Source organism: Populus nigra, chromosome 1, assembly GCF_951802175.1.
Source record: "Populus nigra chromosome 1, ddPopNigr1.1, whole genome shotgun sequence".
NCBI lineage: Eukaryota > Viridiplantae > Streptophyta > Magnoliopsida > Malpighiales > Salicaceae > Populus > Populus nigra.
Genome location: NC_084852.1, coordinates 232791 through 252671, shown reverse-complemented (window position 1 = coordinate 252671; position 19881 = coordinate 232791). Strand labels below are relative to the sequence as shown.

General features: G+C 33.8%; 3 protein-coding genes across 5 annotated transcripts; 2 read left to right on the top strand and 1 right to left on the bottom strand.

Annotated features, from left to right (window-relative positions):
- The first annotated feature begins 473 nt into the window (after window positions 1-473).
- Window positions 474-4940, top strand: LOC133694801 (uncharacterized WD repeat-containing protein C2A9.03). Of its 2 annotated transcripts, none has more exons than XM_062116501.1 (10): window positions 474-606; window positions 1664-1822; window positions 1930-2097; window positions 2184-2270; window positions 2429-2563; window positions 2658-2768; window positions 3016-3107; window positions 3189-3294; window positions 4035-4121; window positions 4205-4940. In XM_062116501.1, the coding sequence occupies exons 2-10, from the start codon at window positions 1685-1687 to the stop codon at window positions 4616-4618; spliced, it is 1338 nt and encodes a 445-aa protein (XP_061972485.1). In that variant the 5' UTR covers window positions 474-606; window positions 1664-1684; the 3' UTR covers window positions 4619-4940. The 2 variants fall into 2 exon arrangements, with proteins under 2 accessions (XP_061972485.1, XP_061972494.1); XM_062116510.1 differs by having other exon boundaries at window positions 529-774.
- A 1101-nt stretch (window positions 4941-6041) lies between these two features.
- Window positions 6042-6757, top strand: LOC133694813 (photosystem I reaction center subunit V, chloroplastic-like). The gene has a single exon (XM_062116521.1). It carries the CDS (start codon window positions 6158-6160, stop codon window positions 6635-6637), a length of 480 nt encoding a protein of 159 aa, XP_061972505.1. The 5' UTR covers window positions 6042-6157; the 3' UTR covers window positions 6638-6757.
- A 1563-nt stretch (window positions 6758-8320) lies between these two features.
- Window positions 8321-12397, bottom strand: LOC133696935 (WPP domain-interacting protein 1). Of its 2 annotated transcripts, none has more exons than XM_062119236.1 (3): window positions 12077-12397; window positions 10622-11889; window positions 8321-9253 (listed from the first exon to the last, which is right to left on the bottom strand). In XM_062119236.1, the coding sequence occupies exons 2-3, from the start codon at window positions 11805-11807 to the stop codon at window positions 8544-8546; spliced, it is 1896 nt and encodes a 631-aa protein (XP_061975220.1). In that variant the 5' UTR covers window positions 11808-11889; window positions 12077-12397; the 3' UTR covers window positions 8321-8543. The 2 variants fall into 2 exon arrangements, with proteins under 2 accessions (XP_061975220.1, XP_061975227.1); XM_062119243.1 differs by having other exon boundaries at window positions 10622-11834.
- Between the last annotated feature and the right edge of the window lie 7484 nt (window positions 12398-19881).

The window sequence follows — 19881 nt, the reverse complement described above, 5'->3', positions numbered from 1 at the left end:
AGAATTTATAAAATTAATTGAGATATTTATAAGCTAACTAAAACACCCATATTAATTAAAAAAATAGATATTAATCAAATCTTATGAGTAATAATTTTTTAAATTTAGTTGATTTGAATGCTAAATTTTATTTATTCGTTGTATTTTTTTATTATTTTTATATCAGATTATTTATATTCATTGTGCTATAAAAGGTTTTTTCATAGCAATAACTCGAGAGCGTATATAAATTATTTATTCATTATACATAGAATAATATTCTTGCGTGCATCAATTAAAATTAACCTTTTACGATAATCTTAGAGACATGTAAAAATATATCTTTACATTGCCATGGTAGATTTAGATGAATGAATTGTTTATTTATGATTTTATAAATTAATTAATTAATTCTTGTCCTCATTGCACAAATAAAATAAATAAACAATAAAACCATAATTTAGTAGTAGTACAGTAGTAATTAAGGGTAACAAACAATTAATAATCCATCCACCTAAATTATTATTATTATTATTATTATTTAGTCTCTGATATGCTTCCTCTCTCTAGATCGACGAAAAGGAGCTTCCTTTCTCCAATCCCCAAATTGGCAACTCTCACACGCAGGTGCAATTTCTCATTTCCATGCCCTATTTCTCTTCCCCGATCTCAATGCTCCTCAATTTTGCTACTGTTAACTTCCAAGACTATCACAATTCCTTCTTCTTCATCTTCTTCGGTTTTTTGGTTATAAAGTTTCTCACTTTAGGGTTTCTATCGATTCTCCTGGTCTAGGTTTGTGATCCCTTTTTGTATTTGTAATCGTAATTAAGCTGGGGTTTGATTTTTTCTCGTAATCTTACTGAAATTTGTTGAAAGTTTGGGACTTTGAAATTCATTTTGTGTTTTGGTGAATTGGGGTTTCGATTTTCAGGTACCTGGATTGTTTAGTAATGTTCTTCTGTTTAGGGATTGAGAAATTATGAGCTAATTTTGGATTTTTACCAAGTAATTGAAAATATAAATGGGGAACCTGGAAATTTTTTTAGTAGGATTTAATTGTTTTTTAATCAATTTCAGTTTAATGTTTGATGCATTTTAGAGAGATATGATGGAATGCTGTAATTCCTAACTTATCGAATGCTTAGGTTAATAGTTAACCTAAATGAATAGGTTGATTTCTTTGTTCTTTTTTGTGCCACCCTGTAATTACTGGTTCTTGGGTGTTAATTTTTTTTTGTTGTGAATTAGTTTGCTATATTTGGTCGGTGTCTGTCGTAGCGCAATTGTTATTGGTTATTTAACATTTAATTCCACCTCAAGTACCTATTGTGTTCCAACAAGCAGTGAAAACTAGCTTGTTCATTGAATAAATGATTGTTATTGTTTGTTTCTTCAATGTATCATCATGGGAAATGAGGAAATATATCTGGATGTTCTGTTTTAGTAGTTTTTTGCTGCAAATTTGCTGTACATCCTATACGTGTGAAATTATGTGCTCTTTACATGTGGACATTTGTATAATCCTTTCTTTCTTATAGACAAAAAATCTACAGCTTTACTATTTTTCAAGCATTTTAATTTTTTAAATTCTGCAATTAGTCTTTGTGTTAATTTTGCTTTGTGGTTATGTTAGTTCCTGTTGATGCGTGACTAATTGGCTTGAGTTGATATTGTTGGGTAGGTGTGGAATCATTAGTAAAATATGTCCCATTACCAAGGGGATGATGCTGAATACATGGCAGATGAATATGAAATGGAAGATGTTGATGATGACATGGATGAAGAATTTCGTGCTAGGGAGATGGGCTCAGACTCTGATGTCGATGAATATGACTACCCGGTTTGTGATCTCTACTACATTATTCTTACAGGCAATCCTAGACAATTATTGCCACTGTTACCTTGGTGGTTTAGAGAAAGTAGCATTTTTGTGTTGTTCTGCTGCAGAATAACAAAGTAGCTGACATGTCTGCTGCCGACACTAGAAATGGAAAAGACATCCAGGGAATTCCTTGGGAAAGGCTTAGTGTTACTAGAGAGAAATACAGGCAAACAAGGCTAGAACAATACAAGAACTATGAGAACATACCCCATTCTGGGGAAGTTTCAAGAAAGGTGATTTCTGATTTCATCTCTTTTCTAAGTGCTCCGTGTTAGCAAGATTACTTCAACAGTTTCATACTCTCTTTTGCTGCATGCAGGATTGCAAAATTACTAAAAAGGGGGGCTTGTATTATGAGTTTAGACGAAATTCTAGATCTGTCAAATCAACCATTCTTCATTTTCAGGTTAGTGAGAAGCCAGTTTTTCTACAGCGAAAATTGTGACAAATCATGGAGTCAGCATCTAGTAGATTTTAGATTTATGATTGAGTGAAGATAAGCATGAAGTAATTGTGATTTTTGAGTGACTGACATACATTTATCTGTGATTTTTGGTGATGCAGTTGAGGAACTTGGTTTGGGCCACAACAAAGCATGATGTCTACCTCATGTCACATTTCTCTGTCACTCATTGGTCCTCCTTAACTTGCAGCAAGTCTGATGTTCTTGATGTTTCTGGACATGTGGCACCAACTGAGGTCAGTTTTCATGACACTTTCTTTATCTGTGTTGCAGATTGATATTCAGATTTGATTTCTTCCATGAAATTGATCAATTTATTGTGTCTTCTAGAAACATCCTGGAAGTCTATTGGAAGGATTCACGCAGACTCAAGTTAGTACTCTAGCAGTAAAAGGTAATTTGCTAGTTGCTGGAGGGTTCCAGGGAGAACTTATTTGCAAGGTAAGTTCAGAATCTTTCTTTTGCAAGTCTTTTTCTTGAAACAGGTAAGAGACCATTGTTAATAGATAAATGCCACTTGTATGAGGTGATGGTACTTTATCTGCTTGTATTATCACTTGGAAGTTTAAAGTTTTTCATTAAGTTTTTTGGAAACTATAATCATGTCACTTCTCAGATTTGATTTTAATGATTTCTCTGGTAGTAACAAACAAAGGCTAACAATCAAGCTTTTTTTTCTGGAATGCAGCATCTAGATCGGCCTGGAGTAAGCTTTTGTTCCAGAACAACTTATGATGATAATGCCATCACCAACGCTGTTGAGATTTATGACAGTCCAAGGTATTTATTTTCCATTGTACTGATGGTGGCCTATAACGTTTCAATGCAGAAATAACCTACCTTTGTTGTTTAAATTGCCAGTGGTGCAGTTCACTTCACTGCTTCAAACAATGACTGTGGAGTTAGAGACTTTGATATGGAGAAATATCAGCTCTCAAAGCATTTCTGTTTTCCTTGGCCCGTGAATGTGAGTAAATAATACCCAGTTTGGTTATTGGCCATGTTATTTCTTGTATTTGTAACCCATGCTCTACAATTTGTGATACTTGGAACTCTTGCACTGATTACTCTAAAAATGCCACTCATAGTTTCTCCTCTATCACCACATGCAGGTGGGTATTATGGAATTAGTGGCCTTCCAGATAAAAGGTTGGATTCCTCTTATAGAAAGAGGAGATCGAATCTTAGTAATAAATCTAAATTTTGTTTTCCACAAATACAGATTAGTACTGCACCTAAAATGTCAGGTCTTCTTCTTAGATTAACTGGATCTGAGCCTTGTATTTATACAAATTGCTCTTGGATCATCCATTGGGATTTAATTTATTGTTGCATCTTTCTGCAAGGGTTGCTCCATAATTATCAGTGCTGTATCTTTAGCCTCCTCACTGAGTGGTTGTTAGGCACTGGGTGAGGAATGACACATCAAGCATTCAGGGAATCAGCTACTTATGATGTTAATTTGATGGCATGCTGACAAGTTGTTGTATAAAGAATATTATTTCCTTGTCTCTGCAATGTTGAGTCCATTTTGCTTGATTGTATAAATGTTGTTTTCTTGAGTTATGTTTTTGCCAGGGGAGGCATGATGATGTAGTTGTTGCGTTTCAAGATAGAAGGGGTGGCTGAGGCCAGATTGCTTTAACAACTGGAACATGCATAGAAACATTTGATGGTGATATCATGTTTTTTGTGTCATTTATGCAGCATACTTCCCTTAGTCCTGATGGAAAGCTTCTAACAATTGTCGGGGACAACCCAGCTGGTATGTTGGTGGACTCCAGCACTGGAAAGGTACTTGTCTTTCTTGGCCATCAACTTTTCAAATATGAATTCTGCATAGTATACGTGGTAATCTGAATTTTGAATGCTTACAGACAGTGGCATCCTTGTCTGGGCATTGGGATTTCTCTTTTGCATCAGCGTGGCATCCTGATGGGGTCACCTTTGCTACTGGGAACCAGGACAAAACATGCCGCATTTGGGATGCTCGAAACCTGTCCGAGTCAGTTGCTGTTTTGAAGGGAAATCTTGGTGCAATTCGATCAATTCGTTTCACATCTGATGGCCGATATATGGCAATGGCTGAGCCTGCAGATTTTGTGCATGTTTATGATGCAAAAAATGGGTATGAAAAGGAGCAGGAGATTGATTTCTTTGGTGAGATATCTGGTGTGTCATTCAGTCCTGACACAGAGGCTCTTTACATTGGAGTGTGGGATCGCACATATGGTAGCCTCCTTGAGTATGGCCGTTGCCGGAACTATTCATACCTTGACTCCTTTGTTTGAGTTGACTGCAGATAGGTGTTGGTATGGTTTTTTTTTTCCTTAATGCAATTGAGGAACACAATAAAACCATACAATGTAGAATAAGGTTTAGGTGTATATGTATTGCTGTTGTGGAATTTTAGGTTCTCGTGGTTCTATTAGTCTTGGTGCCACTGTTGTTGGGTTATTATAAGATGTGTAGAAAGGAGGGTATGTACAGGAGGCTAGAAAGTAACATTCAATGCGAACAACAAAATGAAATCAAACTTCTGCTTCTTCAGGTAGAGGACATTTTGTAACTTTTTTCCACTTTCCAATGTCTTAGTGATCTTATTTCTTGTGATTTCTCGTCTTTCTGATTGGTTTCCTGCTCCACCTTTTTGCAATTTGCAAGGTGAAAAGGAGATTAATGATCGTAACTAATCTTTTTTTCCCCTAATTATTTGAGATTCACTAGTGAACTTGCTTTCTGATATGGGCTATGCAATTCTTGACGAAACGTAGAAAGTTATCAACAACAAGGCGACATCCCTTGCACAGGTACCTTTCAGGTCCTCCCATTCTGGTATCGAATCTAAGACGTTGATGGCACCTTTTCCTACAAACGTCCAATTAATCATCTTCCTGATCATATGATCAGGACTGCTAGTTTTACCTTTCACCAGTTTCATTGTTATTTTTATGTTCCTTTTCTTCTAGGCTAAAGGCACCGATAGAGTGTCTAATTCTCCTTTACACTTGATCTCTTACTGGTTTTGGACCAACCCTTTATAAGTAACCACCTTGAATTTGGTAGTAGCATCTGCAGCAGATCCTTTATTCTGACAATTCTCTATAAACATGTTTATTAATTTACTTTCATCCTGTAGCAATTTGCAATGTATGATCTCCACATGATTTTCCATTAGGGAACTGTTTCTTGTAAACTCGGCATAGCTTTTGTTCAAGATGATCAACAAATTAAGAACAATACCGAAGTTTGATGATGGGATTAGAGCAGCAGTGACTTGTGATTTGGGGAGAAGGTGAGTGTCTATTTATTTATATTTGATTAAGCAGAAAAGGCAACCCGACTAGGTTTTGTTTTTGGCTTCTTGATTAGTGACTGTTTGTCTGACCAGAAATAAATAAATAAAAATCAAATAGAAATGTAAAAAAGAAAAAAGAAGCTTTGTTTATTTTATAAATAATAAACATAGTTTATTTCCAATATTAATTTTGGGATTCCAAGTTGAGGGTAAACATTCAAATTTTTGTACAACTTGTCCTTGAAGGCTAGACAATTATGAAAGTGGTGAGAAAAATTCCAGGGACACCATTCGCATTTAGGGCCAAAAATCTGTAATCCACAAAGAACCAATGAAGCAAGGCCAGCTCACCAACCAAAATCTTCCTGCTATCATTTCCATCCTCACAACATAATCTCCCTTGGCTGCTCTATATCTAAACCACCACAAGTGAAAGATATGATCTTTATCCACCATTGCACAATCTCAACATCTCCAGATTTCTCATAATCCAAGCCTCTCTTCAACTCACAAGGCAGGCGCACTTCCACCGATGGCAACCTCTAGCTTGCTCTTCACGCCCACTATCCAAAAGAACCACCACAACCTCACCCCATCCAACCTCTCATTCCAAGGCCTTAGACCCCTCACCAGGGCCAAAACCACCTCCCTCTCCAAGATCAGCACCACTGCACCAAAAAGGAGCTTAGCTGTGAAAGCAGAGCTTAACCCATCACTGGTCATAAGCTTGAGCACAGGGGTATCACTCTTTTTGGGAAGGTTTGTGTTCTTTAACTTCCAAAGGGAGAACGTGGCAAAACAAGTGCCTGAGCAGAATGGTTTGACTCACTTTGAGGCAGGAGATAAGCGTGCCAAGGAATATGTAAGCCTCCTGAAATCAAATGATCCAGTTGGTTTCAACATTGTTGATGTTCTTGCTTGGGGATCCATTGGCCATATTGTTGCCTACTACATCTTAGCCACAGCCAGCAATGGCTATGACTGGGACCCCAGCTTCCCATGTTGCTTTTAGATTTATTGTTCTGCCTTCAATTGATTGTGCTTCACTTGTGTAAACCTTGTATAGTGGTTCATTAGAGAGGCTTTTTTTGTTTTTGTGTGGGAAATTTAAGGTTCGGATGATCATCTTAAATATGTGTAATCTTTCCCTTTCCTTGCCTTGTGATGTTCAATTGAAGCACCAAAATAATTAAAAAAAAATATATGGACGAGGGTTTCGCACGGTATCACAACAACAATTAAAAAGATTAGGAAAAAAGATATATTTAGTTTGTTGTTTGAAGAGTCAACATCTTGTTTAAAATATTTTCACCTAATATTTGGTTACTATTACTAAAAACTCTAATTAATCAATAAAAATATCAAAATTAAGTTGCAAAAAAATATATATATTATTACCTCTAAAATGTCATATCAAAGTAAGTTACATTAATATTTTTATTTTAAATTACTAAGAGTTTATTATATTATGTTATTAATGATATATCTGTCTATAATATTTCTCATTATAATATCAGTAAATATTAAAGTTAATATTTTTCACTCGGACAACAGTAAATATTAAGATTGATATTTCAGCTTTTAACTATAATATTATGTGACATTACTCTTTCCTTGAAATCAGGTATCATCATTAGTCATCATTTTATATGACATACTTTTAACATTTTTATTATACTTCATTCAACAAGGCAAACTTAACATTTCATTTCATCATTTAATAATAAATTTATTAGAAATCAAGCTTCATAATTTATTTAAAAAAATAATATCATATTGAATTTTGATACATAAAGAAAAAGGATAGAAAAGATATTGATGATGGCATGGAATACTATCTCCCTTCTTCACAATCAGGATTAGGGTTTGAATTTCATGGTAATGGTGATGCTGCTGAGACCAGATCCTCAGAAGATAAGCTTAAAAGTGCTGCTTTAGATCAAGATAGTGAGAAAAGTCTTACAGACGATTGCAGCCTTGAAACAGAAGGGAATTGTAGAAGAATTTGAAAGTACCAAAAAAGGTTCGCTGGGATCTGTAAGAAGCTTATTTTATATTATTTAAGGTTTTGTGTGATATATAATTAACCTGTTTTATGAGAAATTATATTATTGTTTTAGTTTTAGGTGAATATAACTAGTAATAATTAATTAGCTTTTTACTAAAAATGAAAAGTTAATATAACTACTAATATTTAGCTGTATAAAAAAAATGTATTAAATTCCTATTCTAGTTCAGAAGTATACTTAAATTTTAATTATGATACTCAAGGACTAACTAAGCACCTATTTTTAATTTGATTCTCGTCATTGACATGCACCAAATCTTGCATGTTCGAATTGTACTTCCTTGGTAAACCAGAGGCTTTGCAATTAAGGTAGCTTCAAGCACCAGCCAACTACTAATAGTTTTGCTTCCAGGAAACTAGAAGAAAAAAACAAGATCGATTTGCCTTGCTGCTAGGAAGGAACAAAAACAATAACCTAACGAAAATCAAGGATTCAACACTTAAGACATTTATGCGAGACCAAGGATTCAACACCATTGCATGGTTGACATTCGACACCAGAATAACCTGAAATTAAAATCCCAATTCCCCCCTTGGAACCATGTTTTTATCAATCAAACATGATCAACTTGAATACAATCCGAGCTTCAACTCATAAAAGGGGCATCACCAAAAGGAAAAGGAAAAGGATGAAAAAGACCCTATCATCTTAAGAGCTTTACTCAACAGAAATATAAGAAGAAATGAATTACAAGCGCGACAACGAAAATCAAAAAACTTTGTTACAACTACAACCCCATCATCTACTCCAACCGCAAAAAAGAGAGAACATTCTACGTGAAAATATGATATCCAATCTTTGCTTACAGATGTTGAGAATGGACAGAGAAGAAAGACCTGTTCGTTTTATTTAAGTGGGTGCAACCACCCCAGAAGAGGGTGATAACTGCAACACTAATAGCCAAAAAACCAAGAAAAGCAAAATCAACTGGATGAAAAAACATGCAGTAACCTTGCATACTTTGCTCTGCATCTTAAACACCTCTTCGGTCCCTAAAACATCTCCACAGTATTTTTCTAGCTGCTCCGCTTGTTTCTTTAGTGACGCAGCCTTGATTTCTGCTTCTCCTAGCTTATTTAGCATCTGCACTTGCTCACCAGCCAGAGCCTGTTGTTCCTCAAATAGGGTGATTTGATCACCTGCAGCAAGTCTCAACTTCTGCAGATTCCTTGTTAATGCCAGACACTTAATCTCAGCCTCGATCTTTTGCTTGAAAAGGCCCTCAAGCTCGTTCTCAATCTCTCTAGATTTCTCTTGTTGCAATTCTGTGGTACTCGCTGATTCTTCTTTTGGTGACTTGTCACCATTCAAGGAGGCTTCCAGTTCAGCAACCACCGTCTCCTTCATCTTGAGCATAGCCTTGGTCAACTCCAGGCTGCTTTCCAAGTATTTTACATTCTGTGTTAAGCTTAATACTTGGAACTCCAATGGACTTGATTCTTTGAAACTTTCAGAATCAAACTTGTCAGATAAGCTCGATTCATGGATTTCTGGATCAGCTAAAGAGGAATCTTCCACTACACTGCTAACGTTCCCGATCTCCCCCAATTTTTGAACCTCTGCAAGAGACGACATAATTCAGTTAACTATGCTATCATACTACCTTTCCATTTTATCTTGCAGAAAATGGACACAAGGTCTTCATCCACAACAAATTTATCTGATGCAACAGATGTGCCATCAACAACTCGAACGAAAGGATAAGTGCTATCTAGAGGTATCAACAGGTGAGGGAAAAGGGAAACACCAGGAACAATTCAACACCAGACAAGTGACCCAAATTAGGAGACTGACCATAATTACCTAAGACATGGATCAATTCCATACATAAAATGGGGCGTAAACACCATGTGCCACGGACTGGAATACAGTATGAATGCCACTTCAAAATGATGACCATGTAATTCAAGCCCATATCTTGCTTCCAAGCAACACTTAATATAAAGCGATAATTAATTTCAAAGTAATTGGCAATTGGACTGCTCAGATGAAACAATCCTGAATTGCATAAAAGGGAGATAATTGTTTTTACTGGAATCACCTAACTTCTGCTTTCTTAGATTAGAAAGGTAAGTGGAGTTTAAACAAACAATAGCAGTAGGACAGTAGGGTTCGACTTCCACAGACTGCAAGTCCCAATGTTGACCATCAGCTGCAGGCCTTAAGGACTGCGCTCAGCCAGGCACATCTCTTGCAGGGAGGGCTCTGGGCCTGGGTTGGTGGAGGATTAGTCAAGTCCAACGATGGATACCCCACCTTCTCAATACTAAAGAAAGAAAAGGGATTTGAAATGTAAGTTCCAGATTGAAAATTGATATAAAGGGAGAAAGAAGCATTCAGCCAGTGGGAGATGATTGTTCTTATTGGATGCCCTAACTTTTGTGTTTTGGATTGAAGATGCAAGTTCCAATTAAAAAGACTGGCTAACCATATGTCCTCATGCAAACCAGTTATACCAAGTACGAAGCAAAATACAAATCTTTGAATGTGTAACAGGAATAAACAGCAGGGACATGATTAGCCTTGGAATATAAATCTTTCTACCTTCAAATTGAAATATGTCTAGTAAACTAACACCAAATCCTATTGATAGCATGTACGCTGAGCTACTGCTCTTCCTTCTAAGAATCATGCTTCTCAATAATTTCACAATTACATTTCTGAAAAATGCTGATTACTATCGATTAGAATTGTGTCTATAAGGAGAAAAGGCAAAACAATTACATAGATACCTGGAAGAAGCATTTACAGGACTATCTACAAAAAATTGTCAACCTCTAAAACCAAACAACTATAGCAAAAACAAATTATGAGGTATGATACAGCTGCAAATCAACAATACAATATATGATAGAACACAAATGGCCTATATAAAACACGTCATAAAAAAAGGATTATCGAATCCGATAAAAGATAGTCAAACCAACCGTTTTCAAGAGCTTTTTGCACAGATTGGAGAGAAAGTATAGACTCAACCCATTGATCCTGATCTGCCGAGGGTCTGTGATCAACCCTTTTTTCTCCCTTATCTGTCCAAGATGCTTCTGCAGCTAATTCATCTTCTGAAACATCTTCAAATTCTCCAACATTCTCCTGCCCATAACCAGGATGTACATCCCCGCTGAATTGTTGTTCACCTGCATGGGCTTCATCACTGTTTTCTCCGTCGTAAATCATTGACCTTCCACTTTGCTTTCCGTTACTGGTCACAGAACAATCACCCTGCATAAAGACAAAGTTGGAGCTTCTTGAATCAGATTCCATGCTGGAATGAGAGTTTTCCTTCTCGATTTTGACCCTTTCTCCTCTAGGCTTCTTACCGTTTTCTACCCATCCCTTCCCTTGTTGAACCTGTTGAGCTGAACTACCCACACCCTTCCCACTCAAACTCTTCACCCTGTTCTTGTCCCTTGCATACCCTGACACTGCAGGTAGGTCATGCCTCACCCTAGGAGCACTAGCTGCTGTTGAGGACTTGCTACTCCGATCCTCACTATTCTCAGAATCCATACCAGCTGCGTAAGCAGATGCAACCATAAATCTAGATTCCAAACTAGACCCACGGGTCACAAACGCATCACCAAGAGCCACATTTCTAAATAGATTAGCCGATCCAAAAGAACCATCGCTGTTTTGCATGACCTCAACCGGCTTTAAATTTGTTGGTTCAGCCGGATTCACAGCACCAGAGAATACTCGTTTCAAAACTTTACTGTTATCTGCATCGGCACTAGCATCCTTAACAACATCTCTCCTAATTCGCCTCCATTTCTTCAAGCCAAATCCCTTAGTCGGAGGTGACCCTCCAGCAGGAGATATGGCCGTTGAAGGCGGTGACTTCCCTGAATTCCCCACTTGCTCACTTCCCACACCTTCCTTAACTTCTCCATCATGAGGCAATGTATTCGTATCACCATTACCATTAGCACCCATGTCATGAATTATCCCATTCGAACATGATCCATTAGCCTTTATCTTACTGTTATCATCCCCACCATCACCATCTTCATGATTTAAGGGACAGTCAGGGGTTGTGGTTGGAATGATGGTGGTGGTAGTTAATTCATTATCTTCAACAGATTCAAGCGCAGGACCTTCACTCTCCAAATCCATAAATCAGAGGTTTAAAGGGTGGTCTCTCTGGATCAAGATCAAGAACAAAGAACTATCATTCCAGCAGTATTATGTCCAAAATCTGGAAAATAGAATAAAATATATAACACTTTGCATCAAATTCAAATAACCCTTTGATAACATGATTCAATTTTCCTATCCATGAACAGATTTAAATGAATTAAACAAATCCAAAAGAAAGCATAATTCAAAAGAGTGAGATATATTATTGAAGGAAAAAAAAGAGAGTGAAAGACAAAAGGATATACCTTTTTATATCCATAAAATTAAAAATGGAAGCTTTGAAATGAAAATTGAAGAAGAAAGGTGAATGGAATGATGGGGAAAATCAAAAGGAAATAGAACCATAAACTGTGCTTGAACTTGCAATTTCGTACAGAGGCAGGGCGTCCTGGCGTGGCTGGAATGAAATTGTAATTATTCGTTGACGATTACTAGTAGTAGTAGTATTTTCTAAGAAATAATTAATATTAATAAATAAATAAAAAGAAAAGAATGAACGTGGAGAGAGGAAGATAGGGCCACATGGAAGAGGTAAGGATGGCCCAAGAACCCAACGTGTCCAAGTGGGGCATCGCTGGCCATTTGATCACCATCACCACCTGTGATTCTTTCTAACACTAAAACATCAATTAACAACCACCCTGAGATCTCATCTGACGAAAGTGTCGGTCTCCTGCTAACATTATGCTCTTTACTGATAAACTATATATATATATATATATATATATATCTATATATATATATATTCTAACCAAAAAACCCACATGAAAAGACGAAATCACCCCTGAGTTCTCCCCTTTCTTTCTCTTTATTGTAAGGGCAGAAAGATAATTTAATAATCTTAAAAAAATTCAAAGACATAAACACCCTTTACTAGCTATTCATGTTTTTTGGGCTAGGGGCTAAGTAAGTAATTACACTATTTTTTAAAAATAAAACAATTGTAGTAATCGCTAGCAATTCTTTGATGCGGAGTTTTAAAAACATGAAAAAAAAAAATTCAATAATAAAAAAAAATTGCCACAAAAACAATTAATTAAAAAAAACTCAAAATAAAATAAAATTTCCAAAGCCAGTCCTTTCTCAAATCTTCCAACATGGTCTGAGTGTTGTTTACTGTTTTTCTTTTTCATGGGTCCTCTGTCGGCTCTTGTTGGAATCTTGAGGGGTTTTCTATTAAGAAAAAGAAAAAAGTTAAGATATTTAAGAAAGTGTGCTTCTTCTTTTAATTATATTATGAGATAATATACCCACGTGCTGTAACGGGTTTATAAAATAAATATACTTAATAGTGTTATAATTATGAACCAGCACTGTATAAGTAATAAAAACTAAAAGTATAATGGAGCAAATATTTCATGACAGAAAAAAAAGTTGTGTTGGTGATCAAAAACTTAGATATTGAACAAAATAATTTGTAGCAATTTACAGTGTTTTATGAGGAAAGATACAGTGTTTTCGCTACATGATTTAGCTTTTCTGTTAATAAAAGTAAAAAAAATTACAAAGATAAATTCTCTACTAACTTAATATTAAAAAAAAACCAACAAAGATAATTTTATAAGGAAAAAAATCGATGAGGAAAAACATTGTAGCAATTCGCAATGTTTTGTGAGGAAAATTATAGTGTTTTCCCCAATAAAATAAAATAAAAAACCATTTAGAGAAATATTGTAGCAAATAACAGTGTTTGTGAGAAAAACTATAACGTTTTCCTCATATGATTTAGTTTTATTGTAATTATAATTCTTAACTAACTCAATATTTTAAAAAAAATCGACAAAGACAATTTTGGAAAAAATCATAAAAAAATCATATGGGAAAACACTACAACAATTCATAGTGTTTTAAAGAAAAAAAATTATAAAGTTAAATTCTTAATCAACCCAATATTAAAGAGAAATATTGTAGCAAATAACAGTGTTTGTGAGAAAAACTATAACGTTTTCCTCATATGATTTAGTTTTATTGTAATTATAATTCTTAACTAACTCAATATTTTAAAAAAAATCGACAAAGACAATTTTGGAAAAAATCATAAAAAAATCATATGGGAAAACACTACAACAATTCATAGTGTTTTAAAGAAAAAAAATTATAAAGTTAAATTCTTAATCAACCCAATATTAAAAAAAATCGACAGAGACAATTTTAGAAAAAAAAAATAACAAAACAAACACAAAAAAAAGAGAAAAAAATCATGTTGGAAATACTGTAGCAATTCACATTATTTTGTGATGAAAGCTACAGTGCTTCCCTACATGATTTAGCTTTATTTGTAATGACTTGTAATTGTAATTCTCAAATAATTCAATATTAAAAAAAAATTGACAAAGATAATTTGAAAAAAATTATAAGAAAAAAAACCATGCGGAGAGACATTGTAGCAATCCACAATATTTTGTGAGGAAAGCTACAGTGCTTTCCCCACATGATTAAACTTTATTACAAAGTTAAATTCTAACCAACTCAATATTAAAAAAAAAATCGATGAAGATAATTTTGGAAAAAAATATTATAAAAAAAGAAAACACAAAAGAAACTAGAAAAAAACCATGTGAGGAAAAACTGTATCAATCCATAGTGTTTTGTGAGGAAAAACTTGTATTTACTTGTAATTGCAATTCTTAACTAGCTCAATATTAAAAAATAAAACAAAAAAAGATAATTTCAGAGAAAATCATAAAAAAAACCATACGGAGAAATACTGTAGCAATCAACAATGTTTTAAAGAAAAACAAATTACAAAACTAAATTCTCAATTAGCTCAATATTTTAAAAAAATAGACAAATATAATTTTAAAAAATAAAAAAATAAAATAAAAAAATTATATGGGAATACACCACAGCAATGCACAGTATTTAAAAAAAAATTACAAAGCAAAATTTTTAACCAGGTCAATATTTAAAAAGTAAAATTAACAAAAATAATTTTGGAAAAAAAGAAAAAAATGCAAAAAAAAGGAGAAAAAATAGGAAAGTTGAAAAAGAAAGTAATTTTGGAAAAAAAAGAAAGAAAAACAAACAAAAAAGAGAAAAGAGAAAAATTGGAAAAAAAAATGCACTGTGAATTACTGTTGTAATTTATAATACATTGTGTGTGGGGGAATATTGATTTATAATAGTGATTTCCCCACACCATTTAGAATATTGACTAATCACATAACCTGCGCGATGCCGCAGGTTAATTTTTTTTTTGTATAAAAAATACAAAAAATTAAAATCTAAAAATGTTAGGTCCTTCTGCAAAGCTATATCCAAGAATCTTGGGTTTGGTTATAACGCCTGACCCCAAAAGTAATATTTATAATAATAATAATAATATTAAACTTGCATGACCTAGTAGGTCTAGGTCTAGCTCTAATACCAGACCCAATAGCCTTGGATATGGATCTGGCTGCAAGGTCATGTCATAAAAGTATGATAATTAAATAAATTAATTAAAAAGAAAAACAACCAATAGAAAAAAAACTGACGAAGAAAAAGAAAAAAAAATCTGAATTAACTGGTTTAACCCGTCAAACCTTGGATTCATGTCGTGAAAGTTTGATAACTAAATAGAAAAAAAATTAACGGGTTAACGCAGAATTAACTGGGCTAACCCGTCAAACCAGGTTACCTGTCAAACCCAGAATTCGTGTCATGAAAGTCTGATAACTAAATAGAAAAAAATTGAACATTAACAACCTAAACTAAACGAAAAAAATTAATTAAAAATAATAAAAAAACAAAAACAAACAAAAGACATAAGCCTGTTACTAATGAGAAAAAAGAAAAAAAAATCTGAATCAACTGAGTTAACCCGTCAAACCTGGGATTCGCGTCATGAAAGTTTGATAACTAAATAGAAAAAAAAATCGATGGGTTAAACGAAAAAAAATTAACAAACTAAACTAAACGAAAAAAAATGATTAAAAAGGAAAAAAACAAAAAAAAAATCAGGTTAACTCGTTCAACCAGGTTAACCCGTCAAACCCGAGATCCATGTCATGAAAGTATGATAACTAAATAAATTTTTTTTTCACATTAACAAACTAAATTAAACAAAAAAAAATTCATTAAAAGAAATAAGAAAAAAAGTGAACATTAACAACCTAAACTAAACGAAAAAAAATAATTAAAAAAAACAAAAACAAACAAAAGACATAAGCATATTACCAATGAGGAAAAAAAAAATCTGAATCAACTGAGTTAGCCCGTCAAATCAGGTTAACCCATCAAACCCGGAATTTGCGTCATGAAAGTTTGATAACTAAATAGAAAAAAAAAATTGATGGGTTAAACGAAAAAAATTGATTAAAAAGGAAAAAAACAAAAAAATTCAGGTTAACTCGTCAAACCCGAGATTCGTATAATAAAAATATGATAACTAAATAAAAAATATTTTTTACATTAACAAACTAAATTAAACTAAAAACAATTCATTAAAGGAAAAAAAACACAAAGAAAAAAGCAAAAAAAAACCTGTAGGCAAAAAAAAAAGGAAAACAAAAACAAAAAAAAAGAAAAGAAAAGGTCAAGTGTTTCACTGTGCACACAGTGCAAAGTGATACATTATTTTTGTAAAAAATAAAAGAAATAAAAGTAAAAAAAAAAACTGCTACTACAATGAAAAACCCACGTGTTTTAGAGTTCTTATTAATAATAAGTTAAAATTTTAAAAGAATTTATTTTCTTCATTATACCACGTCATTGCAAGGATGTCTTTATAAAAAAAGTATATACATGGAAAGTAATCTATTTTACAAAGATTTGGGACAAAAGGAGGTGAGTAACACCTACAATTAAGAGGGTGAGGTGAGGTCACCAATGCATCCTCTCTCTCTCTCTCTCTCTTTTAATTATTATTATTATTATTTCTTGTCCCCTTGACATATGGTACATATATACAACATATTATTTGTAGGGTAATATTCACATACATCATGTAAATTATATTTGTCGTGTCTATCAATGATGATGTCCCCTTGATTTGACTATGTAATAAGATATTGGTTATGAAATAATCCTAACTATTTTATAACTTAGTTGTTTTTATATTTACCCCTCATGTTCTTAAAAATTATAAATTATATTTGTCCAAAATTATTTTATAGTTTAATTTATTTGACATATATAAAAAATATAAATTATATATATAGAAGTATACCGGGGTTCAAATATATATATACCAGCTTTTTATCATTTCCAAGTTCTATTTTTTGTGGCAATAAAAATTGTAACTTCAATTTTATTTTCCTAATAAGTAATTAAATCATGTCATCAACTAATATTTAAAGATGGATTTTGTTACAGATTTTGAAGATTAATTAAGAATAGAGTTCAAAAGGCAAAACTTGAGAGGTTTTTTTTTTTTAATGGAATTAATGGATTGTACTTTGGGATAAAGGATAACTCAATCTTCAAGATAGGATCACTACATTAACTGTTCCCTCCCAAAAAGAGGCAGACAAAGAATACCAGAAAGAAACCCTAGATTATGAGGGAATCAGAATATTTTTTTTTCTATACTTGTTGTGATCGTGCATGGGCTCCATTGATATCGAACACGATTTTGTTGATTTCTGTGAATTAAGGGGTTTTGTTATTAATTGGTGATTGTGCAAAGGAAGATTGAAAGACATATATACATGATCAAAGCCATAAAATTTGCTGTCTATCCGTCACTTCATGCATGAATCTGTGAGTTGTGGAAGAAGCAGGGGCATGTTGAGACACATGGACGGGAATCATGCTTTGTCGCCGGGTTGTTATAGAATAAGTCAAGTTAAGTTTGTTTTAATTAGATTATTAGTAGATAATAAGGATTCCCATAATTACTTTCCAGCATTATTGTTATTCATTCATGTATATAAAACCTTGGGGCATTCAATGAAGGATATCGGAAATTATCCAAAGCTATTGTTCTCTTTTTCCCTGTTCCGAGTTCACTTCTTCTACTTCTTCCAAAATTTAGAAAGTTGCGGGAGCTTTAGTGAGATCAAATGGCATGACAACAAACTCATAATGCCCTTCATGTGTTTGAAAAGCTGTCTTAGGGATGTTGTCTTCTCGTACTCGGATTTGATGATAGTCGGACCGTAGATCCAATTTGGAATGGTTTCGGGATCCATGCAGTTCATCCAAAAGTTCATCGATCACCGGAATTGAATATTTATCTTTAATGGTGATTTCATTCAAGGCGCGATAGTCCACACAAAATCATCAAACTCCATCTACGTTTTTAACTAGCAAAACAGGTGATGAGAATGAACTAGTACTTGGCCTATCAATTTTGACTTTAAAAGTTCTTGCACCATTCTCTCTATCTCAGCCTTTTGGTAATAGGGATATCGATAGGGTCTAACACTTACTAGTCCTGAATTTGACTGCAATGGTATGTGATGGTCATTGGATCTTTTGGGAGTTAAGCTGGTAGGTTGTTCAAACACATGTGAGAATTTGGAAAGAAGGCTATTCATCTCAGGAGCATGGTGTATAGTGTTATTATTGGGATAAGAGAGAATTATTTGAAGGAATAAGCCAATTCCCTGTAGCCCTTGGAACTCTTATTCTATAACAACTTGGCGACAAAGCATGATCCACGTCCATATATCTCAACATGCCCCTGCTTCTTCCACAACTCACGTCTGTTGCTATACTCACGTCCATATCGCTACTGTGCTCATATCAAATTCTATGTCCAAACTGATCTTTTTAGTTATTCTATGATGTGATTATATATCCAATATCTTGAACTATATATATATATATATATATATATATATATATATATATATATATATATATATATACTTAATCAAACTTGAGCCTAAAAGTTGGCTTTAAAGATGAGAATGCATAGTTAAAGAGATGTTAATTTGACGAGTCTCTTGTTCTTCCTAGGTTAAAGCTTTTAGATGTGTGCGTGCTTATTTCTTTATTCAGCATTAATGTCTATTCTTCTCTGGCAGATCTCTCAAATCAAAATTATTGGTCTCTTTCCTTTTTTAAATTGATAATCGAACGATACTAACCTGAGGTTTTAGCTTGCTAGCATACAATGTCTGGCCAAAAGAGACTTAAATTGGTGTATAATTAAGCTAGACATTTGGGACAATCGTGGAAACCCTGTGAAGGGCAAAGTTACTGCTGGATGGCACTGAAATACTTCAGAATAGTTTGGTTTGGAAAAGTTTTTAGTATGTGTTAGTTTGGTGTTTTATTTCTTGCTCGTCAAAACTTCAATATTGATAGCCTTTCAGTAGAGTTTAACCAATAGAACTCAGAGTTTTTTCAGTCTAAGGACTGCCCGATTTAATTTCTAGCCTCGAGTTTGTCTCTGTGCATATAAAGCCTCTTAAATTTAGACTTTGCTTCTTCTTTCTTTTCCTTGTAGGATACTTTGAAGGTGTTTACGTGTTTGAGTATCATGTAAGCAAATGATCATCAATCCTGTTGTACCAAGCTCTAGGAACTTGCTTAAGCCCGTAGAGAGCTCTTTGTAACAGATATACTTTATCCTCTTCACCTTGAATCACAAACCCATTTGGCTGCTCCACATATATTTCTTCCTGTAATACACCATTTAAAAATGTTGATTTGACATATAATTAAAACACTTTCCACCCTTTTTGTGCTGCAATTGCTAGTAGCAATCTAATTGTGTCCAATCTAGCAACAGGAGCAAAAGTGTCAAAGTAATCAACCCCAAAAATTTGAGCATACCCTTTAACTACAAGCCTGGCCTTGTATTTGTTGATAGAGTTGTCTGCATTAAACTTTGTTTTGAAAATCCATTTTACTCCAATGACTTTTCTGCCTTCAGGTCTATCAACTAAATCCCAAGTTTTATTTTTCTGAATCATTGACATCTCCTCCTCTATTGCTTTCTTCCATTTAATGTCTCTGAGAGCTTCTTTATATCCAGCAGGTTCATATATTGCAACGTTACATCTTTGATAAATGTCTAAAAGTAACTTTGTATCTCTGATTGGAGGTTCATCTTCTTGTTCATTCTGCCACTGAGGTATTGTTTGATCCTTAGAAATAGTGTTTTGTTGAAAGTTCT

Excerpts from the sequence above, each read along its gene's own strand:
- LOC133694801 (XM_062116501.1), top strand. The coding sequence starts at position 1,685 with ATGTCCCATTACCAAGGGGATGATGCTGAATACATGGCAGATGAATAT. Across the intron at positions 2,098-2,183 it reads CTGGGGAAGTTTCAAGAAAG|GATTGCAAAATTACTAAAAA; the intron begins GTGATTTCTGAT and ends TGCTGCATGCAG. Across the intron at positions 2,769-3,015 it reads AGGGAGAACTTATTTGCAAG|CATCTAGATCGGCCTGGAGT; the intron begins GTAAGTTCAGAA and ends TCTGGAATGCAG.
- LOC133694813 (XM_062116521.1), top strand. The coding sequence starts at position 6,158 with ATGGCAACCTCTAGCTTGCTCTTCACGCCCACTATCCAAAAGAACCAC.
- LOC133696935 (XM_062119236.1), bottom strand. The coding sequence starts at position 11,807 with ATGGATTTGGAGAGTGAAGGTCCTGCGCTTGAATCTGTTGAAGATAAT. Across the intron at positions 9,254-10,621 it reads GCAAAAAGCTCTTGAAAACG|AGGTTCAAAAATTGGGGGAG; the intron begins GTTGGTTTGACT and ends CGTCTCTTGCAG.